Below are 16,214 nucleotides of genomic sequence, written 5' to 3'. Positions count from 1 at the left end.
CTTTCAGCAGACACAGTGTGACACTAGAAGGTCACAAATCAGTTCACCACAAAGGTCCTCTTTCTATCTGGGGATAGTTAAGCTTGTGTTCATTTAAACATTTCACTTCTGCATTTATCTTCCACAAGCTGGTCAGGTTATCAACGATAGCCCAATGCAGTAGAAATATGGAAGAGGCCAGAACAGCTCTTTGTTTCTTTATGTCTCACATAAGAGGTTTTCTCAAAAATTGCAGAGGAGGAAGGAAGCTTCAAGTTACAATTTACTGTTCTGTAAAGCTAACCGAGCAAGGAAAATTCCAGGGAAAGGAAGTTAGTCTTGCCTACTTAGTAAGACAGAGCACGTTTATATGCAAAGATACTATTTTATCTTAAAACTGCTAACACTGAAGAAAATTGTATGAGTAAACACAACAAAGTAAAGAGGATATCCTTACTTAAGAAGCAGCTTTTCTACAGGATTTTGAGGGATGAGGTAAAAATTCCTCAAGTCAAGGTTATGTTGATTGAAGATTTGCCCAGAAGCTGATAAATCAAATATATCTTCTCCAGGGTGGTAGTCAGGTATGGCATTGACTACTACTGAAAATCTCTTCGTAAACGCCCTGTAAAATTGAAAACTGCTTTTGTTAATTCAAATACTGAGAAGCTATTTGCTGCTTGAGACAATTATTTGCAGATGTTGAACACATCAGTCTTACGTGAAAGCTGAATTGTTAAAAATACAGTAATACCCAGGGAAACCCACTCAACCCCAAAAGATATAAAAATGGTTCACATTAAACATATTAACAACAACTATTGCAAATGAAGAGAGGTTTGGAAAAAATAAGCTAGAAGAGCAAAGAACTAGATTTAATTGGTTTTGGAGTTGGAAGGACCTGTGTTCTTCTGAGAGATCTTCATCTCCACTGGCATTCTCCTCATTTTCTCCATCGGACACACTGTCGTCTCTTTCTATGTCCTCCTGTAACCGCTTTTCTAGTTCATCTACCCTGAAATGACAGCAGCAGCAGAGCACATCGTCACCATTTTGTATTTGCAACAGAAGAGAACAAAATCCAAGCTCTGAATGTGAACCCAGGAGTCAGTAGCCAGTTACACATGACAAAAGCACTTGAGACACTGCATCTGTGTAAAAACCAAGCATCTCGCTATTCCAAGGCACAAAGCGAATGTTTCCCAAAACCTAATGAATTTCCAACAGTGCAACCAACCACTAGTTCGTCAGAGACAAATACACTCAACCAACTTCTGATAAATTTTTTTTAATTGCACAAAATTTTCAATCTCGTGGTTGAATTTTTAATTTTTTTTTAAAAAAATACCAAACAAATATTTTATTTGTTAAACAGTATTAGTTATAGGAGTATCCATTACTCCATAGTCAGTCAGCCCACAGTTACAAGGGTCAGATTCTTTAATCAGAACAGCTAATCACACATACATACCTATCACCACCACTTGCCATTGGTACATAAACCATATTTCACTTCCTACCCAAAAGATCTCTTGCAAGAACACTCATTAGTTCTGTTCACTGACCTGTGTAGCCTACTCAGACACCAGTAGTCTACACAACTTTGGGAACCAAAACTGAGCTACAAATACCTTTGAAGAAACTAGTACAGTCAGTCTACATAAATATTCCTGTTTCATGCCTGACCAGCAGCTGCTAGCTGGCTCAGTGACCTACAGCGAAGACATCAGTAAATTTAGTCTGGCTCTTCAAGGGTAGGCAGACGCATCACAAATCACTCCTTATTGCTTGGAAGGAGCCTGTCATTCAGCTTTTAGAGTTAAGCCACACTTGTAGGTCCTGTCAGATGTATGTTGGTACCATCAGCAGGCAGAGCTTAGCTTGTTGCTAATCGAACTCCATCAGTTTGGGGGAGATGAGGTAAATCTAAGCTTCTACAACACCATCCCAAATTTTTCAAACCAGCTTTAAGAAACAAACCTCCTAGATTCTTCTTTTTCCTTCAAGAGGTTTTCTAAGCTGTTCACATACGACACCTTGGTCACAGGAGGAGTCTTAGAAAGCTGTAAATGAAATAGTAAGAAATTAAAAAAATACCACAAGCTATCAATTCATTCATAATATTGTATTAGACAATAAACACAATGAAAATAGAAACCTCTTCCAATTTCAATGATATTTTACATGCAGATAAAAACCCAAAGGAGACCCTGCAAAGGAGACCCTGCAAAGGAGACCCTGCAAAACAGGATGATTAACAGGTTAGGTTTCTCAGTCCCCTGACAATTTCACATAATAGTCAAATCTCTCTCAGTGACTAATTTAGAAATGACTACTCTTCACAATAGATCTGAACAGCGAAGCAAAAATCTGCATCTCTGGGGCTGACCTCCAGCTAACCGTCACAAAGAGCATTAGCATCAGAAGCCTTTGACCCCACAACTTTATTACTGTCAGCCACTGAGACCCTGGGAATCTCCATTCTTGTGCACAAGACAAGAAACTCCAAAAATAATTCAGGACCCTTTTCTTAGTTTCAGAGTCCCTGGAGGGCAAAGTACCAGTGTTTGTTAAACTACCTCTAAAACCATCAGACAGACCAAAACTTCCAATTAAAACCCTAATACAAACTGAAATTAAGAAGCTAATAAGTAGAATTAAAAAAAAAACAAAAACAAAACCCCACAAACCAAACAACATGCAAAGTCTTAACTAATTTTGCTAGTGGTTTTTTTTTCAGCGGCCAGTCTTTTATTCAGCTTGTAGCAGAAACAGATTTTAAATCTTTTACGGCCATGATTATGCTCTTTGGACAAGCACAGCCCCTCTGACACCACCTTGCTCTTCAGAGATACCTTTCAAATGTAACAAGCAGCATGACTTAGTGTGGGAAATATTAAGGTAAGAAGTCTTCAGCTTTCCCACATTTTATATCTGGTTAAAATGTCTAAAATGACTGTTGAATAACTGAGGAATCAAAACTTTATTCCAATGTGGACATATGCCCCTTCACACAACACAAGAGAAGAATGTTAGTACATGCAAAAACCACGGTCACGAAAATGTTGGGACAATTTCTAACTGCTTTGCCTTACTTGGAAATCAATTATGTAGGCCAGGCCAAATGTTGTGGTCACATACATATGCCACAAACATTTGATCTAGGCTGCATCTGTTTATCAGGTTTAACCATTAATTACGTAGACACGTTGGCTAAGGTTGTGGAATATGTATGTAACCACACAAGTCTGATCTATAACACTCTTGCATAATGAATCAGAAGGACAGATAAAATAATTATGGCTCTTCAACATCTGCCCATGGAGACAGTAACTCAGTCAACAAATAAACCATTCCAGAGACTGAAAAACATGAGGAGAAGGGGAGAGGGAAGAGAATATTTTTACAGGTATTCTGCTGTTCATTTTCCACTGCAGGAACTAGTGGTGGGCTGACCCCAGCCAGCAGCTAAGCACCACACAGCTTCTTCATTTCCCCATCCACTCGTGCTGGGCAGTGAATAAGAAGAACAAAGGCAAGAGAACACATCGGTCAAGGTAACAACAGTTTAATAAGGAATAAGGGGGAAAAGAAAAAGTGATTCAAAGGCAGTCACTCAGTACCTCTCACAAGCAGAAGGATGCCCAGCTAGGCTGAGTAATGGCTACATGCCAGACCAACACCCCCTGCTTGGTTTTGATTGCTGAGCATGACACTACCTGGCATGGAAAATACCCTTTGGTCATCTGGGTCTGCTTCCCAGGCCCTGTTCCCTCCCAGTTTTTTGTCTACTCTATGGGGACAGTGTGGGAGGAAGAGAAAGCCTTGATGCTGTGCAAGTAGTGCTCCACAACAGGTAGAAGACTGGTCTCTTACCAACACCAGTTTTGTCTGAAACACACAGCACCATACAGCTGTGACAAAGAAAATTAACTCCAACCGAGCCAGGCTCAGTACAAAATCCCTTTGTTTAAATGCAGCCATTTCCAACCTGTACCAGCTATCAGGAATGTCACACACTAAGACCTACTGCAGGACCTTCCTTATTAAAACATTATTTTACAATAAAACTTCAAAATCACTACTTATTTGACAAGCTTTGATTGAACAAATGACCTAATTTTTAAAAACACATATCAATTCATCACTGTAATATCCTGTACACAGGGATTGAAAAACACTTCATTTATCCCTTATGAGCAGAAGTCATTCAGCTTTTTGAAATCCTTTCTGAATTACTTCCAATTTCCATGAAATACAACCTGAAAGAAAACATTACACTTACTTGTACACAAATCTGACTGTGTCAAGGATATATGACTGGAGCCTAGCACACAGATTTCTCAATGTCTACATCTGGATGCACAATCCTTCAGACATTCCAAGGACAAGCACAGTAACAAGCACATCCCTGCTCCGACTACATTGTAACTGTACAGTATAGGACCCTTAAGCCAAGCAACCAGTTTTACAAGCAAATAATTCTGAATTTTCATGCATTATGAGTAAGGGGGAAAACCATATAAAAAGGTAACAAAACAAAGCTGATTATCTGTTATCTCATTCCACTTTGCTGTAGTTTTAATGAGCATAATGACAATCAGCAAGAGGTATAGAATAGATTTTTGATTAAAATTCACGTAAAATAACTGTTATCAATCAGTCATACACATTCTGATTGTTATTACCAAGGGGTTCTACTGACACCACTTAAGACAAAAACTTGACTATTTGATTCTACAACAATATGTCTCTGTCTGTTACAAAAATTGAGTAAATAGTCATGGTTTGTGGATGGTAGTGGAATAGGTACTAGAAGAGAACTGGACATAGATGTTGGAGCAAATTGTTATGTGTTTATAAAACTGAGTTGAATAGCAGAAATTAGTTCTCTAGAACAGCTGAACAAGTTGCTGTCTGTCTATATCAGCTGGAACAAGTGAGGTTGCAGATGACTGATTTTTGAGTATGAGATTTCATTCAAAAGGGCCTCTGTCTGTGTTTTGGTGGATACATACTATGTAGAATTTCATTCTCTTAAACTTTGAAACACAAGGTAACAATTTAGCACTCACTGGGCCTTGCACTGTGCTAAAATCTATATTACTTTTCTTGCAAATACCACCCATAAAAGAATACTTAAAAGAACATGCTTTTTTGGGTTATAGACACTTACATGAAGCTTCAGGAATGGAGTCACAGTGTCCTGAGAAAAACTGTCACAAGATTCTTCTGGGGTCCCTATCTGTGGCTTGAGACTTGAGCAGAGAACTTTTTGCAGTGGCATGAATGCTTCATCATCATCATCATCATCATCATCATCATCATCATCATCATCATCATCATCATCATCGTCCTCATAATCTAGAACGGATTCCAAAAACTCATCTTCACTATCAAAGCCTCTTTGTGATTTTCCATTCAGCTTAGACTTGTCTGTAGAGGTGTTTTCAACTTTTAACTCTCCTGAGGATTGTGAAGAGGTATGGCTGCTGTCCTTGCAACATTCTCTCAAAGGCAATGAAAGGGGAACATTGTTACCAGTCTCCTCTGAGGGTGCAAGTTCCCCAGACACTTCCATTGTATAAGAATCAGAAGCACTTCCTGAAGTCCTGTGTTTTGTTCTTGAAAAACTGTTGCTGTATTGAATACTGCTTATGTGTGCTTTATTGTGTTCATGTCTTTCTGGTTTTTTCCCATCCTGCTCTTTCTTAGAAGCATCCAGTACCTGAGATAAGCCAGCAGTCTTGAGAGATTTCACACTCTTTGTTTGTGTTAAGCAGTGGAGAGAAGGCAACACAGTACTTTTTTCCTGAGAAAAAGGAAGGGACTTTTCCAAGAGAAAACAGGAGTTAGCCAGCTGCAATTGATTCTCTTTGGTATCCACAACAGAAATATGGTTATTTTTATCAGGTCTGTGTGCAGAATATGAAGATGGCAAACCTAAAGTAGAGCAATTATTTTTCTCCTTTTCCTCGCTCGAGTTAAGGTGTTCCTTTGAAAGAGCAGAATCATGCCTAGACAGGGCAGCAACATCCCTCAGTTGTATAACACCATCATGAGTAGACTTTAAAAGGATATTTTTTACGAAGTCAGTCCTCCTATTCTTGCATTTTGAAGATGATCTACTAAAAGCAGGGTCATTCAAATTCGATACATCAGATTGATCTGAACCGTCTTCATCCACACTCATGGCAGTTTGTTTTCTTTTCCCAGGAGAGTCTCTTTGTTTGGATGTCCCAGAAGACACCTTAGCTGGAAGGCAGTGTGAAGGAACAGCTGGGCTTTTGGGCAAACCAGAGGTCATGTCAGATGATGTTCTAAATGCATGTGGAGAAGATGCCTCATGGTTTTTTAAAACCTGCTTTAGCTTTGGTTGAGATGGGTCATCTATGAAGTGTTTGAGAAAAAAGTAAAACACAGTTGTCATGTTTAAAAATAAAAATAATAATAATAATAATAAAATCAAATGTATAACAGCTTACCCTTTAAAGAACTAACTTCAGTTTTTAAGTCAACTAGGACTGAAATTTTTATCAGAAACTACAAAACTTCCATTCTGATTGAATACAATGGACCACAATTAAGACTTAGCTGATACTGTAATGCTACTACTGTAACTAATTTGGAAATTAATTTAAATCTGTTTATTATAAAGTAGCTCAGTAGCCACCATAGAAACACTGGAATCAATCAGTCTTTGGAAAGAGACAACAGCCCAGTTAAAATATGGGACTGGAATAAAGTTTCATATTATAGATATAAATAACAAGCAGCATGAAAAGTATTTTGGAAATACTTCAATAATTTTAACCGTGGGCATAAAAAAAAAAAGCATTCAGAATACAAAGAAATCTGGTTTTAGACTATGGTTCTGTGGAATCAGAGCCCACCTTCCTCATCATGCTTTCCTGCTTCCTGTCTCAAGCTGGCACCAGCACCTGGACACATCACAGAGAGCTACTTCATGAAGCTGATGTGGCTGAGAACTTCCCAACTCAATTTTGGCACTGCTGGCCAAGTGCTTCTGCAAGTGGAAAGCGATGCAGAGCAGCAAAGAGTCTGGTGGGTTTCCACAGCTATAGGCTCTTCTTTTTTTTTTTTTTAATTTTATCCTACTGACCTACCTCAAGCTTCTATTCATGTGAGCTTTTTAGATTCAGATCTATCTCCTGAACAAAATGATGTGGTTAAAAGGGACAAAAAGCAACAAGAATACCAGCTAAACTTTAGTGATTTGTTCAACAAGAATGTTCTTTTTGGATTAAGCTGAAAGGCAAAATTTATTAACCACCACAGTAAATGTGGATTATCCAAAATGCAAGAGAAACCATAAAAATAATCTGAGATTAGGGTTTTAAGACAATGAAATATCATGACTTCTAATTAAGTTACAAATTATCTGTTTTACACTAAAATCACAAATTACTTTTAAATCACTTCAAACTTGCCATACTAGAAATAACACTGACCATACAGCAGTAATTATTTTTTTTAGTGAGATAAAACAGAAAACATAACTTCAAGAAAAAAAAGCCATTAAAAAGAGACACTAAGTGATGAATCTGATTGTTTAATTAATTCCATATTAACAGCACTGCTCATACCTGAGGCAGTCTCCCTTGAACTAAAACATGGTATTTTTCCTAAAGGACACCCATTTCCCTAAAAATAAAGACAGAGGAAGGAAAAAAAGTTAATTGCATGCTTTTTAAAACTAGGATGCTGACATCTCGAGTCAGGTGTTGAATCCAGCACAGACACAGTTCCACACATCCCCAGAAATACATTAATAGACCTCATTTCAAGACAAATTTAAAACAAAGCTGCAAAAATCTCAAATAAAGAACTCAACCCAAATTGTATGTATTTTCTTCAGATTAAAAGAGTGAACATAACTCAACCTGTAATGAAATACTACATTCTTAATAGGATCGTTCCCATCTCTTTCTAAATACTGTGGCTTAAATGCATAAATCTGAACTGCTATTAACTGCAACTTCTGAATAGCAGAAATTTGCCAGTCTGTTCCCTAAGCTACACTGTAAGGAAAAACAAGGTTATAAGGCATTTAAGATAAAGGCGTTTTTTTCTACAAAATACAATTTCAAGTTACAATTTCTATTGCATTTCCATGTTTACATCTAGCCCAGAATAGCTTCCCTGCTTTTAAACTAGGATTTTTCTTTTATGGTAAAATGACTAAGAACTGGCTTACCCAAGCATGACCTAAAACTTAAAACAGCATAGCAAAAGAACATGAACTTTTGTTACATCTGAAAAAGGCAGCACCAAGAATCTGCTCCTACACTGCAAAGTTAAAAAAAAAAAATTAAAAAAAATTTAAAACTTCACATGCACAATGGGCCACTGATTTCAACCTTTAATGACCCTTTTAAACACACCTGATGCAATACACTTGTTCCTGAGAATGCTTTTACAGGATGTGGCTTAGAGTGTTTCAGCTCCTGTTTCTTCTGTTCCCTTTCTCTGCGGGGAGCTTCCAATGACAACCTAAATGCAGAATCAGTAGGAGAGCAGGGCAATTTCAAGGGGAAACCTGGGCTTTGGCACAGAGATGTGGTGCTCACAGTGCCAGTATTTCTAGCGCAGGCTTTTCGAGCATCAGCTTCTGGTGGTGAGACACATTTGTCAGAGTCTGAGCTAGTGTCTGCTAGATCCACACAGTCATTTTTCTCTTCCCAGCTATTTCCATAAGACAATGGTGCTCTTCCTACACCCAGAAAACTCTCATTTCTCTCCTGTTCTGGCTTGACAGTCTTATCCTCTTTGGCCAAGAAATTGCTCAGAGACCCTGCGGCAACAAAGAGCTTCTTAATCTCAACTTTTGGGTACAATGAACCTGATGCCTTCCATACTCTGCCATTCTCTAAAATATTTACACTGTCCTTTTCCTCAATTCTTTTTCGAAAGGCATCTACCACAGGACTTGTTTGGTGTTTGGTCTGGCATCTTTTTCTTCTGACCTTCTTTGGAGAAGATATTTTCCTTTCAAAACCTTCAGCACGTAGAACTGACAGTCCCATTCCTGCATCTTTTACATTTCCTCTGTCTGGTGAACACAGCACTATTCTGTCTTTACGGCCAAGGTCTAAGAGAGAAAAGAAAAGACAAATTATTCACAAATACAATATTGGAAGAAAAAAAACACACAAAACAACAAACCTTCTTATACTATATTACTTGATATTTTATCTCTCTCTCACACATAATCCAAAGTAAATTTACTTAATCATTCAGTTTTAGTATTGCCATGTGACTTATTTCATATCAAAGAATCACGTGATCTACAACATAGCTTCAATTGTTATAAACAATCTAGCTTAAGCAAGACAATAACTTGAAATAATAATTACATCACTATTTAAAGAAATTAATTTTAATAGGAAATTGACATTTTCAGTTACATTATTAGGAAAAAAATTAAAATGTGCACATTTTGACCTGTTTGGTAGGCTATACTCACTATGTTGCTGCACCAATCTGGAATGAAATTGGACTATAATTCTACACACTTATATAATTAAAATTCATATAAATTTATTCCATATAAAAACTACATATTTACCTTGACTTAAAACTGGTTTGAAGAACTCTGTAATGGTCTGGTTTCTGAAAAGAAAATATAATTTTATCTTTTTAAAAAAACAATATCTAAATGCCCATACAGCAAATATTAATAAAATTAAAATACTGTAATTTATTTCTACAGATTTTTCAATGCCAATAGCTCTTAGTGCTGATAAATCAGAAAAAGCATCATCATCCCCTTCACCTTCTAGCCTTCACCCTGCTTGACTAATGAAGTCAACCTGTCAGTTTCCTCACTCAAACTGTTTTCTTTATCATTCTAACAAGTCTAAACTACTCTTCCAGCTTAAACTAAGTTTTCCTGACCAGGACCGACCTCACCTGCATCCAGCATTCTAGGCAAGACCTCGCCAGCACCTTTTGTGATGGCATTTAACAACCTCCCCATCTCCACTATCACTTTGAACTGATAACTACCACTAGTTTTTGTTTGGTTTTTTTTTGAGGTTTACAGTGGTATAAAGCCGGGCTCATCATTCCCCTCCGTGACCAAACCCTCTTCGATGCATTATTGGTTTCAGTCAGGTCTAACCACAGTGTCCTACCTGCAAGTTGTAAAGCTCAAATAACCCTGTAACCCTCTTCTTGTGCCACAAAGTCCTACCTGCAAGTTGTAAAGCTCACATAATCACGTAACCTTCTTCTTGTGGTCTAAAAGCCTTTGTGCACCACTGCTTGTTGCCTTTCTCATACATCTGGTGCCAGGCTGGGATGCAAATTCCTGTATGCACTATTACCCGACTGCTCAGCAGGATTTGTACCAGCACTGTCCCTTAACAATGCACACATGTCAGTGGTCTCCCTCACAGCACCCAGCACCAGCATTTTCTGGCTTCCAGCAGAAACAGCAGTCTACAACCACCTACAAGACAATTAATAGCTTTAATTCAGAGGTATGTTCTCTGGCAAGAACAAGTGGAACATGAGAACTCCAAGGTGTTTCTCCACTAGAGAATATTGTTTCTAAAAATGGGCAGATTGTCTGAGCACTGTGCAACTTGAACACTAAAATACATCAGGATCTATGAACTTGCTATCTTCATCTTCTCCCACACAGTTTACTAATGACTTCAAGGTTATACTTACGCCTGTCTTGGAAGTGCCTCTTCAAACAAAATATTGGTATGAGAAAGCAAGAACACAGATTGGTTTAAGACCTTCTTCCCTATTTGGTTACCTTTCTGTACCTTCCAACAGTACAACAGTGACAACCAAGGAAACACTTACTTATTCCAGATTCTAAACTAACATATTCAAGCATCCATACATGCCTGTGTTCCCACAGAGTCAGTAACCATTTTTGAAGTTTAGGCCAGAAGAACCCACTGCTCGCTCATACAAACTGAATTTGGATTTAATTTTTAATCTTCCTTTAAGCTTGTAACTTTCACTTTTGCATTTTCTCACATGGCTTTTGCATTTTTAGCACCTATAGAAATACAAAAAGCTGTTTATAATGCACTGATACTTCTTAGATCAGGCTACTGGCAAGCAGTGATGTTTAAAAATACTGTAATTTAATGAAAAGCCACCTGTAATCAGAATGTGTGAGTGCATAAAACTGGGGTTTTTTTGGCTTACCAAAGAGACCAGAAAAACTACTTGTCAAAGACTAGCTGCCTCCAATCTGTCTCAGCTCAATTTGACATAGGGCAAAATATGCATGCTCTTCCCACATGCTACAACAGTGTTAAAGAAATTTTTGACACCAGGTTCTCAACTCCATTAGATAGGTTTACTGGCACAAATCTGGTAGCCCAAGCTGGTGCCTCAAAAGATGGGCCACAAAAAAAGGAAATCCCTGGGCAACCACACCCTTACGATCTAAACTCCCCATCCCTCATGGGAGTCCAGACCAATAGTGATTTAAGGGTCTGGGGTCTTCTCACTCTTCTTTGGTTCACTGTTTCATTACTCAGTGGTTGCTGTGTGATCATCTTCACATCCTCTTCAGTCTTTTTTGGACAATTCTGTGGTAATTCCATGTTGTAATACAGTTGTTACTGCTCATATACGACAATTTATGGGCTGTCCACTCCAGCTATTAATTTTTAAGTAATATTTAAGCTGCTAACTTCGTCTATTCTAACTCTCACTAATGTTCAGGGTGTCAGCACCAGGTTTTGCTATAATACATCTTTCACTCACACAACAGAGCCATGTAGTTCAAGTAGAGTTCAACTTGTGGCCTAACTCTTGCTGCTTATGTCACTCAGCGCTCAGCTACTTTCAAATAATACAAAATTTTCAGCACACAGGATCTCCACATCTCAGTTCAGCAGAAGAATCAAAAGGCTCAAATGCAGGTTTATTCTCTTCTGCCAACCAATTTCTCTTTCTGCCCTAGACCACCCTGACCTCACCTGCTCAAAACACAGCTGTCTCCACCTCACATTCCTCAGACACACCCGATGCTTGCATGGACTGCTCTCAAGCTGCAGAATTATCCAGTGCCCATAGCTTTCCACACTGCATGTCTTTCCAAATCCTTTCTATTTTCCTAACTAAGCAACTGAACTTTCTGCCCAGTTAAAGCCCCATCCACATACGAAGCACCGCTGGCAGGGCAAATCTCATCTTCAGTTACCTTTCAGATTCTTCTTTTCACCTAATCTTGGAAGACAAACCATGAAAGACTGAACAGTTAAAGATTAATTCCTCAAACCATCGACCACTGGCAAAAAAAAAATAAAAATATATGTTTGTGTATATATATATATGTATACATATATATAAACACCAGTCATTCAGTGTCCTTTCACTCTAATCCACCCCAAGGGATCTTGTGTTACTCTTGCCTTCAGAGGTGGGTCACAACAAAACCAAAACCAAGGCCTTCCACCATCTTTGTCCTTGTTTCCACAGCCACTGATTCCGAATGACTGTTTATGTCCTTCACACAGCTGTCTTTCGTTCTAAATGCAAGACCTCTGTAGCAAAACTCTTGTTTATTCCATAATTATACAAAGCCTTGTACAACATAACTGAGGGAATGGAAGCACTTCCCTTTTCCCTGGGATAAGTTTTATTTGAATGAAGAGATGGAGAGTGATTTGCCTTAGACTACTGGTTTGAAAGTACTTATCCACCAATATTTTCTCCTTTGCATTTGTAACTCTGCTTTTTGGAAGTACAAGGGGATAGGAACTGTCCAACCAGGATTCTGTATTGTATCTCAGTCAAGGAAGTGTACTAGAAACTTCAGACAAAACAAAGGGTGAAAAGAGAAAAAAGAAAGCATGCAATGCAATACAGGGAAGAACATGAGAAAGAACTGGGCTTTCCAATTGCTTTTCACATACATGTGAAAGTACAAAGAGAACATGTGATTTTTTTTTTATGTGAATGGGGCCCTGACTCTTCACAAACCATTTACAGGTTGTTTTAGTAAGAAGTTACTGGGTTTCACTCTTTACTACCTAACATGAAAATCACAGTTGTTTAATGTATATTTATCAGCAACTACACAGCTCTGGTTAACACTTTATGGTAAAATATATAAATTCAGCAAAACCTTTTATCCCTCCTCCAGAATTACTCTCCCATTTTTGTGAAATCTCTCATCTTGACTGAGACACCAAGGAGACCACTAAAAACCCCCGAGAAAATGCAAAAGCCATAAATACATGATCTTGCCTGACAAAGAAAAACGCTACACTGCCAGGAGAGGAACCTAACAGACCTTTCGGCCTTTCAAAACTAAGGATACACGAAAGAGGAAAGGAGGAAATTCACTTGTCTAAAAAGACAAATCCCTGACCATTTGGTAGAAGTAACCAACTTTTACAGCCTCATAGTGCTAATCTCTGACTGGATAAAAACTGTCCTTTTAAAAGGAAACACTAGTAATAGCTCAGAGAAAGGAAATCCAGGTAATGTAGGGATAAACTACAAGAAGTTACATCTTTGATGTTACTTTGATGTAGCGTCTTGAAAAGCACTGCAAAAATAGAAAAAAAACCAAACAAACACAACAAAACCATTCAGAATAGAAAGTCACACAGAAAACCTCACAGTGTTTTAGATACCTGCAGCAAAACTGAAACTACATAGTTTCACTTTCTCAGGCAAGAAAGGATGCAAAACGAACCGAACTTTTACCTTCTCCCCTTTCTTTAGACGTAGGTGCTATCAAAAAGAAAGAGGATCAGAACAAAATAAGGCGCTGCTAACGGCATAAGAAAATTTTTACTTGTCTCATTCTGTAGGAAACAAAGGTTATTTAACTCGGTGGCCTCCAAAAAAACCTCACCAACTCTTTATCTGAATTTGGATTTCTAGTTAGCAGACAGGTTCTAAAAACTGTCACTGACTGCCACTGCTTCCACCGCAGACCGTGTCCCGCAGCACCGTTAGCGGCACAGGTCCCGGCCGGAGCGGGTTTGGCAGCGGAACCTACGGCACCCCAAGCTCTCCGTTAGAGCCGACCCGCTGGAGCCGCTCAGCTCCACAGACGGGCTCGCCAGCACCGGGGCGTGAGACGGGAGAGCACACGGGCACACGTGGGACGGCTCCAGCATCCTGAAGGGTGTGCTGGAGACGCCAGCCAGAACTCGGCTGGACACTGCCAGACCCCTTTCCCTTCGGCCAACGAACCACCGGCACCACGTGCAAGTACCGATGAGGCGGCACCGGCCCCTCCGCGGCCGGAGCACCGCGGGGCTCTCACACCCCGCCCGCCGAGCGCCGGGGGGGCTCCCGGGGATGCTCCCAGGGCGGCCCCGGTAACCCCCGCCGGGACGCCCCCTGCCACCCGTCCCGGGCGCGCCGGAAGCCGCGGCGCCGACAGGGGCGGCGACAGCGGCGGCGACGACCCTCCCCTGCGGTACCTGCCGTCCTGGGCCACCTCCCTGCCCGCGGCCGCCAGCGTAACATGGCGTCGGGACATGGCGACAGGCGGGCCCGGCGACGGCAGCCCCTCGCCGAGCGGGCGGGTCATGGCGCGGGCGGCCCGGCGGGCCCCACACGGGCGAGGGGAGCGGCGGGTGCGGCCGCCCCCAGCACCATGGCAGGAGCCGCGGGCCGAACAGTCCCTCCAGGCGGGGGTTACGGGACGGGCTGTGCCCGCTGTTCCTTCAGTGGGAAGGCTCGGCCGCTGATTGGCTGAGCGGCCGCGGGAGCCGCGCCTTCCATTGGCTACTCGCCGCCGGGGGCGGGACAAGGAGCTGGAACGCGGCTGTGATTGGCTATCGGGAAGGCGGAAGGCGGGCTGAGAGGAGGAAGGGTGGTTTGGCGCTTTGGTCTGGTGCCACTCACCCCGCCGCCGCTCTCTGATTGGTGCGCTCGGGGCGGCCCCTCCCATCCTCCGCGAGGCTTCGCGCCCGACGCGCGCCGGCCGTTCGCGGTTCATCGGCGCGAACTGGGGAATTTTGGGAACGCTTTTGGGGGCACTTTGGTGGGGTACACCCACGACCAGAACCGTCCCACGAAGAAAATCGGACATGGGCCGCCAGCGAGCTGCAGGTGGTGGGGCTTGCGCTGCATCCGTGAGAAGATCCAGGCTGCACACCCATCTCCAGAGCCGCGGGACAGTGTTTGGGAGGCTAAAAAGTTGGGATGGGAGTAACTTTTTCAAAATCGCCACCAAACCCTGTGCCTTCCCATCCTAAGCGTGCCGTGCAAGCTTCACTCCGTACCTGGACCTTCCCCTGAAAACGCACCCTCGGTGCGACCCCCCCTGTGTCCTGCACCACCACATGGCAAACATTTTGGACGAAAACTCAGTCCAGGAAACCTGAAGAACCAGGTTTGGAAGCTTAGAGAAGGCCAGTACTGCTATCTGTAATTCACATAACTAGTCTATAAAAATTAGCAATGTCAAAACGTTTCTACACTACCTGCTTTAGCAGTTCCAAGCAGATGCTGCACAGGTACAAGGTAGTTCCTGCCCGTTGTCTGCAGAAAGAAGAGATCACAGGATCACAGATCCGTTTAGGTTGGAAAAGACATTTAAGATGCTCCGAAGGCTTTGTGGGACAGTTTGTGCTGAAATCTGTTTTGTCTGAGGTTTTGTTTAGCACTTAGCCTAAGAGTAGAGATGACCAAGGCCACTGTTTTTCTAATATTTTTCTTGGATCCAGAAACACATGGAGACAACTGACTCAAAATGAAAAGGAGTGACCCATCCCATGTCTCCCCACCCTTCCCAAGGTAGTCTGGCCTAGGGAAAGGCTGCAAAGGAGAAGCAGCAGAACTGAAAGCACAGGACAAAATACAAAACTGCATTTTGAGCACCTGAATGTCTGAGTCTGCTCTGTACTATGCACTCCACTCCCTTTCATCATGCCCATCCCTCAGTCTCTGTTTTTCAAAAGCTTTCATCATCTGATCTCTTAAACCCATCCTCAAAAGTGTAAAACACGGGCTGCCATCACAACATACGCTTTGCTTCTTACTTTCTTGAACCCATCTTACACGTCCTGCCTTCAGCTGCATGCTCTTTGCCCCCGGGGACCATCTATGAGTATTATGTTTGTAAAGAATCTTCCAGGAGTGGATCCCACTGTTTGACAACACACTTCCCGACCCACTCACTACGCACAACAGTACAATAAATCCATGTTTATGCTTGGTCTAACTTCCTTGAGCAACAAATTAAGAACAGTTTGACTTGCTTTCTTGAA

General features: G+C 41.2%; 1 protein-coding gene across 2 annotated transcripts in view; it reads right to left on the bottom strand.

Moving 5' to 3' along the window:
• Nucleotides 1–15,741, bottom strand: part of SLF2 (SMC5-SMC6 complex localization factor 2) — a 30,785-nt gene extending 15,044 nt beyond the window's left edge. Inside the window, exons 1-8 of one of the 2 annotated variants that reach the window (XM_051799953.1) lie at nt 14,848–15,741; nt 9,569–9,612; nt 8,385–9,091; nt 7,587–7,644; nt 5,156–6,369; nt 1,960–2,042; nt 881–994; nt 437–604 (exon numbers count right to left, since the gene is read on the bottom strand). In XM_051799953.1, coding sequence (XP_051655913.1) covers nt 437–604; nt 881–994; nt 1,960–2,042; nt 5,156–6,369; nt 7,587–7,644; nt 8,385–9,091; nt 9,569–9,612; nt 14,848–15,104 — 2,645 coding nt within the window. In that variant the 5' untranslated portion in view covers nt 15,105–15,741. Of the gene's footprint in view, nt 1–436; nt 605–880; nt 995–1,959; nt 2,043–5,155; nt 6,370–7,586; nt 7,645–8,384; nt 9,092–9,568; nt 9,613–14,420; nt 14,694–14,847 lie in introns of those variants that run through there. The other variant, XM_051799954.1, reaches the window with a different exon arrangement.
• Between the last annotated feature and the right edge of the window lie 473 nt (nt 15,742–16,214).

Source organism: Manacus candei, unplaced genomic scaffold (genome assembly GCF_025592945.1).
Source record: "Manacus candei isolate 608988 ecotype Guabito, Panama unplaced genomic scaffold, ASM2559294v1 h1tg000050l, whole genome shotgun sequence".
Taxonomy (NCBI): Eukaryota; Metazoa; Chordata; class Aves; order Passeriformes; family Pipridae; genus Manacus; species Manacus candei.
Note: the sequence above shows the minus strand (reverse complement) of the source record. Positions and strands in the feature narration are given on the sequence as shown.